General features: G+C 32.2%; 1 protein-coding gene across 1 annotated transcript; it reads right to left on the reverse strand.

Moving 5' to 3' along the window:
• Positions 1-9,301: 9,301 nt before the first annotated feature.
• On the reverse strand, positions 9,302-13,117 carry LOC108455578 (MDIS1-interacting receptor like kinase 2-like). Its single transcript, XM_053019208.1, has 3 exons — positions 12,654-13,117; positions 10,236-11,084; positions 9,302-9,979 (listed from the first exon to the last, which is right to left on the reverse strand). The coding sequence occupies exons 1-3, from the start codon at positions 12,976-12,978 to the stop codon at positions 9,585-9,587; spliced, it is 1,569 nt and encodes a 522-aa protein (XP_052875168.1). The 5' UTR covers positions 12,979-13,117; the 3' UTR covers positions 9,302-9,584.
• Between the last annotated feature and the right edge of the window lie 1,282 nt (positions 13,118-14,399).

Consider the following 14,399-nt stretch of genomic DNA (forward strand, 5'->3'; position numbering starts at 1 on the left):
AGAAGTTAATGTTTATGAGTTTTGTGGAGTATGATTACGCACATGCAAAGTTGGTTTGTTTAAAGCTGTGCATTTTCATGTTTACATACTATTGGTGATTCCATTTTGTTTTTAGATGTTCTTTTGGTCTGCTTTTCATGTTTCTATCCAACTTCGTGTTTATCGTGCGCTTTTGCCATATTTTGCTAAGGTGTATAGCTTCATTGGCGTTGTCTTTGATCCTGGTACAAGTGGGCACTTGCAAACCGATATAGGTAGAGTTTATATTTTTCTTAAACTGAAATATATTTGGTGCTACTCTTATAATCTTACATCTGTTCTAGGTACTATCGAGCACCTGAATTAATATTTGGTGCAACTAAATACACCACAGCCATTGGCATTTGTTCTAGTTACGTACAAGTTTCATTGCTAAAATTTTTCCTTATTTCTATGCATTTTCATTTTAAATTACTTAACAAATATTACTTTTTTGACTCCAGCCTCTGTTTGCTGGTGAGAGTGGAGTAGACCAGGTACGTTTTATTAAGGTAGGCTTTATTTCAAAATTCTAATCAATAATAGTTTTATCATGATGATTTTGGAAAAATTAATATTTTGGGGTTGCGATTTTGTAAAGATTTAATTGCTAGATCTGTTTGGAGTAGAACTATTTTGTTTCCAAATTAATTTTAAATATTTGGTTCAACTTAATTATTATTTGATTCAACTTAAGTATGAATAGGTATGAATTAATTTTATTACGTGTAGCTTGCTTGTCCATTAAAATTACAACAATAGTGACTTTCTCTCAACCTTATTTTAAATATTTTAAAGATTCAAAGTATATAGGTTGGAAACTTTGACGGGTTGCCTTATATCGAGTGCAAGATATAATGGATCCTCCTAGGTGTAACAACGCCACGTATGATGAATCTTAAAAATTTAAAAGACTTGAAAAAGTTCTATCGAGCTCATTTACTATTGAATATTTATATAACCTTAATTTATTTCCAATTTACTTATAAAAATTAAACTACGATTCTTTTTGATATTATTATATTAAAATTACTATTTTTTATATTAATAATGTTTTATTTTAATATTTAATATTTTTAAATTTCTTTAAAAGTTATAACTACTTTTTATCAAAATTACAACAATAGTGACCTTCTCTCCAACCTTATTTTAAATATTTGAAAGATTCAAAGTATATAGGTTGGAAACTTGACGGGTTGCCTTATATCGAGTGCAAGATATAATGGATCCTCCTAGGTGTAACAACGCCACGTATGATGAATCTTCAAAATTCAAATGTTTCAATTTAATATGTCCCATCTAATATACAAATATATCATTTTAACTGTGGACTATTTTAAGCGCACATGTGATTTGTCAAATAAAAGCGAACGACATGTATATTATTTAATTAAAATAATTTTTATAAATATTATTTAATTAAATATTATTTAATCCCTTACTTACCTGTAGATACTTGATATTTGATATGTATTATCCATGTGATTTTCCACATCGTGAAATAAAAACTTACATAATACATAAATATATTTGATATCATAATTTACATAACTTATATAATGATATAACTTACATAACTTATATAACTTACATAACTTATATAACATACATAACTTATATAACTTAGATAAATATATAACTTACATAACTTACATAATACTTAAATATATTTTATATCATAATTTACATAACTTACATAACTTATATAACTTAGATAAATATATAATTTACATAAATATATATCATATCATAAATTACATAACTTACATAATACTTAAATATATATCATATCATACATAACTAGTTTACGAAATTTACTTAACTTACATAATACATAAATCTATAGTCGAAAATCCCGCAACTTGCCTAAACTAGTTTATACCCATTAGAGACTTGATATTTAGTATCATGATATGATTTAAATCAATTGAGAACATTTAAGTAAGCGTAATATGTTGTCAACATTAGATTTCAAGAACTACAAAATGGATAGGAGTTGGATGAAATTGTCAAGGGTAAGCAATTCCTATCAAAATGGAGTACAAACTTTTCTAAATTTTGCATTTCAAAATGCAAGCCAAGAGAATATGATTCTTTGCCGTGTAAGAAGTGTGGCAACATCTCGGCATTTTCGTGAAGTTGTCTCGAACATCTAATTGTTGATGGCTTTATTCGGGGTATAAAAATGGATTTCCATGGAGAGTGTACATCTAATGGAACTTCTTCAACGATTAATCCGACTTATCCTGATACTGATTACCATCAGTATGTTAGACAAGATGACATGGAAGATATGTTGCGGGATGCATTTAATATGCGTAGTCATGGTGAGCAATCGTTTCCACCTGACTTTATTATATCTGAGGATTGTAATATTGGTGGAAATGTTTTTTGCGAAACGGGAACAAGTGCACCTAATGAGGAGCCAAATGAAGAAGCGGCTAAGTTCTACAATTTACTTAATGAAATGAATGAAGAACTTTACGAGGGATCAAAATATTTGAAATTGTCCTTCTGCATTCGTCTATTTCATTTAAAATGTTTGGGAGGGTGGACCGGAAACTCTTTTACAATGCTACTAGAGTTTCTAAGAGAGATGTTTCCGTTTGCAAAAATTCCCCAGTCTTGTCAAGACATGAAGAGACTAATAAAAGATTTGGGCCTTGGGTACGATAAAATTCATAGTTGCCCAAATGACTGCATGTTGTACTGGGGTGATAAAAAAAACCAACAATATTGTCAAGTTTGCGGTAAGTCTCGTTGGATGAATAGTAATACAGAAGATGTGAATACGGATGAAGGTGGGGCACAGTTAAGAAAGAAGCCAGTCAAGGTCTTGCGATATTTTCCCCTAATACCAAGGCTTCAAAGGCTTTTCATGTCCTCAAAGACAGTCGAATCTATGACGTGGCATAATGATCAACGGACCGATGATGGATTATTAAGACATCCTGCAGATTCTTTAGCTTGGAAATCATTTGAGAGTAAATTTCCAAGCTTTGCAAGCGATCCTCGGAATGTGAGGCTTGGGCTAGCAGCTGATGGCTTTAATCCATTTAAAATCATGAGTACTTCAGACGATTACTTGGCTGTAGTGCTTGTTCCTTACAATTTGCCTCCATGGATTTGCATGAAGCAATCTTCATTTATTTTATCAATGATTATCCACGAGAGAAAGGTCCCGGAAATGATATTGACATCTATTTGCAGCCACTTATTGAAGAGTTAAAACAATTATGGTCAGGTGTTGAGACATATGATGTATTGAGAAAGGAGAACTTTAATTTACGTGCAGCTTTATTATGGACAATTAATGATTTCCCGGCTTATGCTAATTTATCGGGTTGGAGTACTAAAGGACGTTATGCTTGTCCTTGTTGTGCTGCGCAAACTTGTTCGAAGTGGTTGTATAATGGGAAGAAGTTCTCTTACATGGGCCATCGTCGGTGGTTAGATGAAAATCATAAATTTAGATTTCAGAGGACTCTATTTGTGATGTCATGAAGAGTACAGAGGAGCTCCTGAGTAGACCGTTGGATCTGAAATCTTGTTTATGTTAAAAGATATCAACTTTAGTTACGGGAAGATGAATCAACCACCTATCACGCAAACAAGGAGAAGATTGAGGGGTGAATCTGATGATGAATCTGACGAAGATGATGATCCTAATGAGGCAGAGTTGTGGAAGAAAAGGAGTATTTTTTTTGAGTTGCCTTATTGGGAGCACAACATTTTACGCCACAATCTTGATGTCATGCATATTGAGAAGAATGTCTGCGAGAACATAATTGGGACAATTTTAAATGTCGATGGAAAATCAAAAGACAATCTTGAGCCGACTTGATTTAGTTGACATGAGAATCCCGTGATCTTCATCCTCAAGTACTTCGAATGGGAAATATCGGTTGCCGCCTTCTATTTTTTCAATGTCAAAGAAAGAGAAAGAAGTTTTCTGCATGGTGTTGAAGGATATAAAGGTCCCAGATGCGTATGAGCCAAATATATCTCGATGTGTGAGTTTCAAAGATAGAAGATTATATTCATTAAAATCACATGATTACCACATCTTGATGCAAGATTTACTCCCAATTTCTTTACGGTGCTGTATGTCAAAAAATGTAACGTCTGTATAATTGAACTATCCAATATAATGAAAGCTATCTGTGGCAAAGTTTTGAATGTCGAAGAACTTGAGAAAGTCAGAGGATCGGCGGCTTTGACTTTATGCAATTTAGAGAAGATCTTTCCACCTTCCTTCTTCACTATTATGGTGCACTTGGTAATCCATCTCCTCACGAAGCAATCCTTGGTGGACCGGTTTTTTATCGATGGATGTATCCTATAGAAAGGTGCTAATTTATTTCTCAAGTATTCAACCCTAAACCTCTATACATTTAGTTACGACTTTTGATAAATATTGTATATCGTGTTTAGGTTCTGAGCAAATTGAAGTCATATTGTCGCAATAAACGTTATCCGAAGGATCAATTCTTTGAAGGCTACTTGGCGAGAAGAGTGCATGACCTTCTGTTCTAGATATTTAGAAGATGCTGAAACATGATTGAATAGACCAAGTAGAAATGCTGGGCTCAATGATAATGACTTGGCCGAAACTTATTTATTTCAAAGTTATGGAGAACCAATCGGCAAAGTTGAAATTATAGAATTAGATGATATATCGTGGATACAGGCACATCGATATGTACTTTTTAACCACGATTCAATTGAACCGTTGCGCAAGTAAGTTATAAAATTGTCCTACATATTCGCTGCTTTGATTTGTTTATCTTCTAACCAATTAAACAAACTTGTTTTTAATATAGTGAGTACAAACAAATTTTGAGATCTCGCACGCTCTCAAGATTACAACATCGGAGATTAATAAGTTATTCACAGAATCTTTTCATGAATGGTTAAGTCAAGCGGTATGTAACTAAAGTTAATAAGTTACATATAATCGCGAAATTTAGTTAATCAAATAAGAATGTTTTTACATAATACATTTTAATTATTTAATTTACTTTCGATTCAATAGGTTTGGAGTGGGAAGGGCGTCAATGACGAAGTTAAATGGCTTTCCCAAGGTCCGAAACAGAGTAATAAAAGATATAGTGCCTTCTTCATCAATGGATCTGATTTCATACAAAGTATCGCGAGAGAATGAGGAGAACTCAAAATTGTGGAGTTGTTGTTAATTCTTCAATTACAAGTTATGCTAGTGCTAGGGATAGTAATCCGGTTGAGGGTAATGTGGAGTATTACGGACTTCTTACCGACATTATTGAGTTGGATTACTATGGCGGATGGAAAGTTATCTTATTTGGTGTGATTGGGCGATGTTAATATTGGTCGAGGAATTAAAAAGATCAATTTGGTTTTACAATGGTGAATTTCTCTCGCTTGATTCACACTGGACAACAATTGATGGACGAGCCATATGTATTTTCCTCTCAAGTGAAACAAGTTTTTATTCGAAAGATCCAAGCGATGAGGGTTGGTATGTTGTACTCTAACACTCCTAGAGACTTGTTTGACATGGGTAATGGAAGTAGAGATGACATCGTCGAAAGATCGAAACATTACCTTTCCGAACAAAACTTAGATGAAAATATCCTAGTACTAATACACAACATCAATGGGTTCGACATGATGTGGATGAAGATATTTCTGAATAATGATGTAGTAAGATTTTACAATTTTTAATTATATGTAATATTATAATTTTAATCTTTGTCATGTTATATAATTTAACTATTTTATATGTACTACTATTGTTGTAATTTGTTACTAAAACTTTAATTATTTTATGTGTATTGCAGGAAAAATGCGTAGAAGAAGAGTACGAGATTTAAGTATTGTCCGAATACTCCAAATTCGGAAGAAAGAAATAGTGAGCATGAGCGGTTGTTGGATCTTGAATGTGCGGAGACACTTGATGAGCTGAAGAATTTCAAAGTAATATTATGTTCATTTTACATGTGTTGACTTTTATTATTGAATTATTTGTCAATTTTACTATAATAATAGTATATCATTTTTCATTTGAAAGTGGTGGGACGCTTGCAGAGTTCGAGGACGACGCTACTTAGAGATTTATCGACTTAGATCCTGTTGAGCGTGTTAAAGTAAGTAGAAATACTCATGGTCACTGTTGGATCTGAAGCTCGACTTTTAGCAGGCTATTTGGGCATTTTAGCACGAAATGCAAATATGTTGCCCATCAACTACGAATCATGGCATCACATGCCTGATAGCAACAAAAACCAGGCTCTCGCTAATATTAAGGTAACAAAATGTGAATGCAATTTATAATACTTTGGTTTAAGTTTTATTTATATTTACATTCTAAACTTATGTTTTTTTAGGAGAGATTTGCTTTAGAAGTCTCCGATGATTATATCAAGAAGGCATTAGGTAAAAGATGGAGAGACAATAAAAGCACTTTAAAGAAACAATATTTTAAGAAAGACATAAGCCTCGAGGAAAAAGCGAGAAATGTTCCGCCAGAATGCCGAGGTATCAATGGGAAGATGCGGTTAGATTTTGGAATTCAAAGAAATGAGAGGTATTGCGATTTCCAAACTCTTATATATAGTGTTTACTATATACGTAATAATAATTTTATTATGTAGGACCGTGAGCGAGTTGGAACAAGTAGCGAGCAAAAACAAAATTCACGCATTACAGCAGAGGTCGAGAAGTTTTGCTTCAGAGTGAGGCCGAGGTATTATGAATTTATTAATTCTTTCAAATATTAATAACTTTCTATTATTAAATAATATTCTTACTACTATATTGTAGGAAGTCAAATCCGGACAAAAGTTGGACGCCTTGACTTTTTGAGATTACGATAGGAAGAAAGATGGATCTCCTATGACATCCAAGTGGAGAAATTATGGTATATTCACTTAATAATATTTGATTTATTCTAAATATTTATAATCTTTAATTATAATTGTTTAATTCAATTCATCATTAGTAGTTTTAAAAATGTTAAGTTATGTTACATTTCTTTTTATTATATATTTCGTTTCTAACTCTTTAATTGATTTTTAGGAGAAACTAAAGGAGAAGAAGGCGAATATGAAGCGATTGCTTCGAGTGATAGTTCTGTTAATCTTGAGAACATTGATAATGAATTATCACTTTGAAGTTTTGGGTCTGAAAGGTACGGTCGGGTTCGATTTCAAGGATCCGTGTTACCCAGGCCAATATTTTGGATCCGACTCAAAGAATACATGCCTTCGGAAGTCAAGCTCAAGTGAAGTTCGAGGTTAAAAGACCAGATAGCTTAGATGCAAGCGAACACGATTGAGCAAATTGCCGAGGTTCAACGAAAATATGAAGAACTCCAAAGAACAACTTAGAGCAGAGGCAGAGAGGGAGGGAGGCTGCTGCAGCGAGAGAGGCAGAGGCACGAGCGATGGTAGCGTAACGAGAGGAAAAGTACGATGACCTCTCCATTACTGACTTGACAAATGATGCATATGTTTCAACAATCGCAAAAGCCGCCGTCTTAGACATTAGTTTTCTTATTGTAAGAATGTTTTTAAGTTTTGTCACGTTTAACATTATTGTAAAAATATTTTAAATTATACTTTATTATTAATTATATCATATATCTTTAGTTAAATTTGAAGTATCATTTAGAATTAATATTTTTGGTTGTATTTTTTATGTTAAATTTTTGTTTTTTGGTCGCATTTTATATTATATTTGTTGTATTTGGTTGGATTTTAATGCAGGAAGGGCTGGATATTGGTGAAAAAAAATACTACAAATCTGCCAAATTTAGCGGCGTTTGTAAAAAAAGCGCCGCTAAAAGCCTTGACGTTTAGCGACGCTTTCACTACAAACGCCGCTAAAAGCATTGACCTTTAGCGGCGCTTCTCCCACAAACGCCGCTAAAAGCCTTGACCTTTAGCGGCGTTTTTTCCAATAAACGCCACAAATTTTTGTGGCGTTACATATAGCAGCATTTTTTGCGGCGTTTTAGAAAGCGCCGCTAAAGGCTAAAAAAAGCGCCGCTAAAAGTCTGTTTTCCTGTAGTGTTTGTATATTATCTAGTACGTATAGGCCTATAACAAATTTAAACAATCTTCTTAAAAAAGATGGGTTATTCTTTAAGATCGGTCACTTTTAAAAAGATCAATCCAACGGACCTCTCTTATAAATGGATTGATTATTTTTAATTATTTATATATCTTCTTTTTATTCTTTATATTATCAATGGTAAAAGTGTTGAAATAATCTTACTAAAAATTCTACCATTAAAATGAAGTGATTGGAGATGAACCATATGTAAGGAATGTTGTTTGAATAAGACTAAATTGACTGATTGTATCAAAAACTGATCATGTTGTTGGTTTGATTAACAGATTAGAATGATTGACATGTGAATCGATACAGACCGATTGAATTAAATTAAGATTAGATTGAACTGATTGAACTAAATTTTTTTTATTTTTAATTTTTATAAATTTTTTAATAATTTATTTAGTCAAATCAAATCAATCAGTTAGACCAAAAATTGTTGGTTTGACGGATTTCACCATCATGTGAATACGAAAATATTGTGCTCTTTCTTTAAAAAAGCATCATTATCATACATTTCCTCGTATCACTATTGCATTGGAATTAATGTTGGGGCAGATGCAATTATAGAGCAACAAGAGTATTGATAAAAATGTTATTTTAACAAAATATATTGAATAGTTTAATTATTTTTAAATTGGGAAAGAATGAAATCTATGCGATGTCTAAATCAAACAAATAAAATTTATATAAAATAAACAAAATGTATAAAAACTAAATTTTATTTATCCAATATATTACATTTTAAGTAAGTCTTTGGTGATTTCTTAACACAAGTTAATAAAACTACTTGAATTTATATTAGAAATTTTTTAGTAAATTAATAAATATAATTATTTTATTTTATAAAAGTAGATAATAATATTAAAAATATTTATTTTTAGTTTTAATCTTTTAATATAATCTTTTATATTTTTTTGGATAGTTCGGATAAAAGATACATACGTGAAAATTTTGAATATCTCATTTTATAAAAGAATTGATAATTTATTTTAATTTTTAATAAAATAAAATTACTTTAACATTTTCTACAAGAAGTCTAAGATCATACTTGCAATTCTTAATGAGAAATAACGTGACTATTACATAATAATCCAAAAATCATTTTTATTGTGGGTCAATCCATGATAATTACCTCTAACATATACTTATATGTTGACTTGATATCACATATCCATAACACTCGTCATCAACCAAGCACATATTAGTTTCAATACATTATTGTTGTCTAATACACAATAATACTTGACTAAGGATATTTAAGAATGATCATATCAATATTCCTAGGTCTTCATCATTATACAATTTATTTAACACATAAATAAATATTGAAAGTAATTATGAAAATGCCTTTTAATAAACTAGGTAAAAATATGTTAATACAATCACCATATTAGGGTATACTCCAATAGATATTTAGGAGATATGATATTCATATCGTCTTAAAATTATAGAATCAAATCAAGTACTAATTATTTGTAACTTTCACCGGTCGTAAGCATCTCATGGTTATTAAGCTCGATAAGAGATATTTCATGGAGAGACACTAAAATTGGAGACTTGATGTGTAGGAATTCTTGAGACACTGATTTCATTGTTGGTCGAGCTTTGGGTTTGGCCCGTAAGCATGCGAAAGAAATCATAGCGACAAAAGCGATGTCTCCTACCATTTTTCGACTTCTTGGGGGTGATAATCGAGGATCCAAAATTTCATTTAGCTTGACATTTTGGATACTAGATGGCGATGACGATGATGTAAGTGTTGACAACAATTCACGAGGATGCTTTCCCATCAATATTTCCAATGCCAACACTCCAAAGCTATATACATCACATTTTTCAGTCACAACTAATGAATAAGCAAGTTCTGTAATTAAAACAAAAAAGAATAGTTAAAAATAGATGTGAATTTATATTGTGCAATCAATTGTAGGTGCATGTGTAATTGCATTTGAATTCTTTAATCTTAAGTTAAAACAAAAATTTTATTTACATTTGATCTTTGCTAATTTTGCTTTTCCCATTTGTTTTGAATAATATGTAATTCAAAACAAATAATCAGTACAAACTAAGAATGAATGAAGCTAAATAAAAAGGGAAAAAAGAGAGTGAATGTATAGAACCTGGGGCAATATATCCGTACGTTCCAACAATTACAGTTCGATTAGATGAATTAGGATCAAGAAGTCTTGCAGTTCCAAAATCAGCAATAAAAGCTTCCAATTCAGAGTTCAACAAAATGTTATTACTTGAGATGTCTCGATGAACAATTGGAGGGTTGCAATCATGATGCATGTAAGATAGAGCATGTAAGACACCTTTGACAATGTTTACTCTTTTGGTCCAATCCAATTCCACAGCTTCCTCATCAATGCTCAAGATATAAAACAAGCTTCCCTTTTCCATATATTCATAAATCAAGAACATACAACGATTGTGGAGACAAAATCCGTGGAGCTTGACAATGTTCTTGTGTCGTATTTCTGTTAAAAACTTGATCTCATTTCGGAAACTTGTATCATAAGCCGGCTGCTCAGCTTCCAATCGGTGGAGTTTTTTCAATGCAACAACTTTGCCACTTGGTAAGATTGCTCTGTAAACACTGCCATAACCACCAGTTCCAATGCAATATTTGATATCAAAATCCTCTGTGGCTTTGATGATGTCTTCAAAAGCAATCTTTCCATCGAAGTTCCAAATAGAGAATAAATCTCCATTTTTGGTTGGACTTGGATCATATTTCAAAGCTTTAGCTCTATATCGTCGGAACAGGATGAATATCACCAACACAAAAGTCGAGACAAAAAATAACGAAGTTGGAACAAGAATAACAATAGGCAGATTGTGCTTCACTACTTTGCTATTTCTTTCTCGGTTTACATTTGGAGATGAAGGGCAAGGACGGAAGCCTTGAATGGAACCACATAAATCCTTGTTGCCTGTAAATGTCTCGGGTGCAAAATGCAATAATCCTGATGGAATTTGACCCCTCAGTGAATTAAATGACAAATTGAGGTTCCCCACAAAAAATGGAAATTCGGGAATCGTGCCCGTTAGATTATTCCAACTGAGATCTAAGATGCTTAAATGAGTTAAATTCCCAAATTGGGAAGGTATCACTCCTTGGAGAAGGTTATGGCTAAGATCAATGTTTTGGGAATTGAGTTGAGAAGGTATATCTCCACTAATGATGTTATGGCTTAGATCAAGCTGGTTTAGGGATAAGCCACCAATTTGCAGGGGAATCCTTCCACTCAAGTTATTGTTTGCCAAATTTAAGTATGTTAAAGTTGACAAATTACCAATCTGAGATGGAATGGGGCCACTCAATTTGTTGTCTGAGAGATCTAAGGATTGCAGGGCATTCAAACTCTCAATTTCATGGGGTATAGGACCTTCCAAAAGATTCGAAGCCATGGATAGATGCAATAAATTGGGTAAATGAAGTAGAGATGAAGGGATGGAATTGGAAATGTGGTTGGAATCAAGTTGTAGCCCTATTAGATTCGTCATATTGCCAATTTCATAAGGGATGGAACCGTGTAAAAGATTTCTGTCAAGGGACAACCACCACAAATTGGTCAAATAACTCAAAGATGAAGGGATTGAGCCAGTGAGTTTGTTACCAGAGAGAAGCAATAAAGTCAGATTCTTTAGTTTTCCAATATTTAATGGGATGAAACCTTCAAAAAGATTTGAGTCAAGGTATAAACGACTCAAGCTGGGTAAAAGACCTAGAAACGAAGGGATTTCACCACTCAAGTTATTGGCACCAAGATCCAAGTGAGACAACTTCCGAAGATGTCTTATTTCTTGTGGAATGGAACCGTTTATTTTATTTTGATAAAGAAAGAACGATACCAGTCTGGATAAATTACCCAAAGAGGAAGGGATGGGACCAACAAGCATATTAGACGATAGATACAGTGTAATCAAATTGGTTAGCCTCCCAATTTCTTGCGGAATGGATCCATTGAGTTGGTTTGCATAAAGAACCAACGATGCAAGATTGGTTAAGTTGTTGACAGAAGATGGTATTGGACCAACAAGCATATTAGAAGATAGATCCAATGTAATCAAATTTGTCAGTCTCCCAATTTCTTGCGGAATGGATCCATTAAGTTGGTTGGTAGAAAGAACCAACGATGCAAGATTGGTTAAGTTGTTGACAGAAGTTGGGATTGGACCAACAAGCATGTTGCTTGAGAGATGGAGATTAACCAAAGTCTTGAGCTTTCCAATATTTGGTGGAATGGAACCGTAGAGCTGGCAGTTTCCGAGATGGAGAGTCATTAGCTTTTTCAGGTTCCATATATGGGGAGGGATGATGCTCTGCAATGGATTAGAGGTCATAATCAAGTGGGTGAGATTGGTCAAAAGACCTATAGCTGAAGGCATATCAACAATGAGGTTCCTCGTCAAATTTAGAGAAACAAGATTCTCCATCTTCTCAATTTCCAAGGGAATAGAATGAATTTCATTATAAGAAACATCAAGCACTGCCAATTGAGTAAGGTTTCCAAGTGAAGAAGGTAACTCACCTCTAAGATTATTGGAGGACAAGTTGAGGCACGTGAGTTTCGAAAGTGCACCTATTTGAGGTGTTATACTCCCATTTAGACCATGGCCACTAAGATCAATCTCGATGACACTTCCAGCAGAACTACATCTAACACCAGGCCATGTACAATGGTGAAAACCTATGTTGCTGTAGTTACTCCACCACCCAGTTTCCATCAATGCATTTTCCTCAGCTACAAGAGATTCTGAATCATTATTTGTTACTCTAGTAATCTCACTGCTCCTCACAGTTATAGAAAGTAAAACAAGCAAAATAGCAATGAAAGTGTAAAAGGAGAATGCCATAGCTATTAAGATCAGGATTGAAGCTTTACTCCCAATTCTCTACCTAATTTTAAAGACGTATACATATATATAAAGCGTGAGAGGGTTATCTGGACTGGTATAAAATTAAATTTTTTTTCATGTTTTTATAATATCGTATACAGTTAATATTTTAATGAGCTAATAGATGTATTTAGGAATATAACCGTACAAAACTAATTTAATTTTATTAGGTAAAATGTTATATCTTTTAAGTCTAGTCATTGCCAAACAAAAGTTGTGTTTTTCTTGGTTGAAGTTTCTGATGAAGAAAAGCAATAGGTGCTTTGAATCATTTGTATTATGTATTGACTTGTATTTGTGTTTTGTGAGTAAACTGGACGCTCTAATAAAGGACTTCTTCTTTGAAGCTTCTAACAAATTGACAATGTTGAACATCTCATGCTTTTCTATCTACTAATTTCACTTCATGGAAACTTTCAAAGACAGATATACTTCATGCTAATTTTTTTAAAAAATTATTAATATTTTATAATTTATTTAATTTTAATATTTTATTTCTTTAATATTTTTATAATCTTTAAAATATTTATTAACATGACATATAAAATAAGTAGTGTCATATCAACATTAAGTACATAAATTTGTGATGCAATACTATTAAAATTATTACTTTAATTAGCATTTAAAATTTTTAATAATTTATTTAATTAAATCAATAAACCGATCAAGTTAAAAATTAATTAATAATCTAATCGATTCGACCAATTATTTGATTATAAAAATATTGTGTTTTTTTTTTCCTTTAAAAAACATCATTATCATGCAACGTGTAACAAGGGATTGGATATATATGCTTATAGTGTAGTCTAGCCAAATGTATTTATTCTTGGGAACACCCAAAAAATGATGGGTCAAGTGAACTCCAAAAAATTTTATTCAATTAGAGGCATATTCGCTAAAGAGTTTGCTTTTGTGCTCGATTTCAAATTTGATTATTTCTAATTAAATTTGAGTTTGAGCTAAATAAAATTAATTATAGATATTAAAATGAGAAACTTGATAAGCATTACAAGCTACCTCAAGTCAAATATTAGCATATTTGAGTTTATTTTGCTCAATAGCTTGAGCTTAATTCTATAATTATGGTGCATAAATGTTTTATTTAAATCCTTCTTACATGTTAATTTTTTCTTCAATTATAGTAGTTTGTAAGTTAAATCATGATTCTTTATATGAACATAATTAGTATTTATTTAATTTACCAAAGAATAATCAAATCACAAAATGAATTATAAATATGAAACAGTTAAAATTCTTATATTGAAACTGCTGATTCCAATAATTTGAGGAGGGAAATTTGGTGGATTGATTAAATCAGGAATAGGATAACCCTGCATAGGCTTTATAATTAAACATTCCTCTTGAAATCATTTCCACAT

The sequence above is a fragment of the Gossypium arboreum genome, chromosome 9 (genome assembly GCF_025698485.1).
Source record: "Gossypium arboreum isolate Shixiya-1 chromosome 9, ASM2569848v2, whole genome shotgun sequence".
Taxonomy (NCBI): Eukaryota; Viridiplantae; Streptophyta; class Magnoliopsida; order Malvales; family Malvaceae; genus Gossypium; species Gossypium arboreum.

Bases quoted from the DNA above. Each gene is read 5' to 3' on its own strand.
- LOC108455578 (XM_053019208.1), bottom strand. From the start codon at position 12,978: ATGGCATTCTCCTTTTACACTTTCATTGCTATTTTGCTTGTTTTACTT. The intron at 11,085-12,653 runs GTGAGTTACCTT...AAATTCCATCAG, and splicing joins GTCCTCCAATAATCTTAGAG to GATTATTGCATTTTGCACCC. The intron at 9,980-10,235 runs GTTCTATACATT...TTTTAATTACAG, and splicing joins GTACGGATATATTGCCCCAG to AACTTGCTTATTCATTAGTT.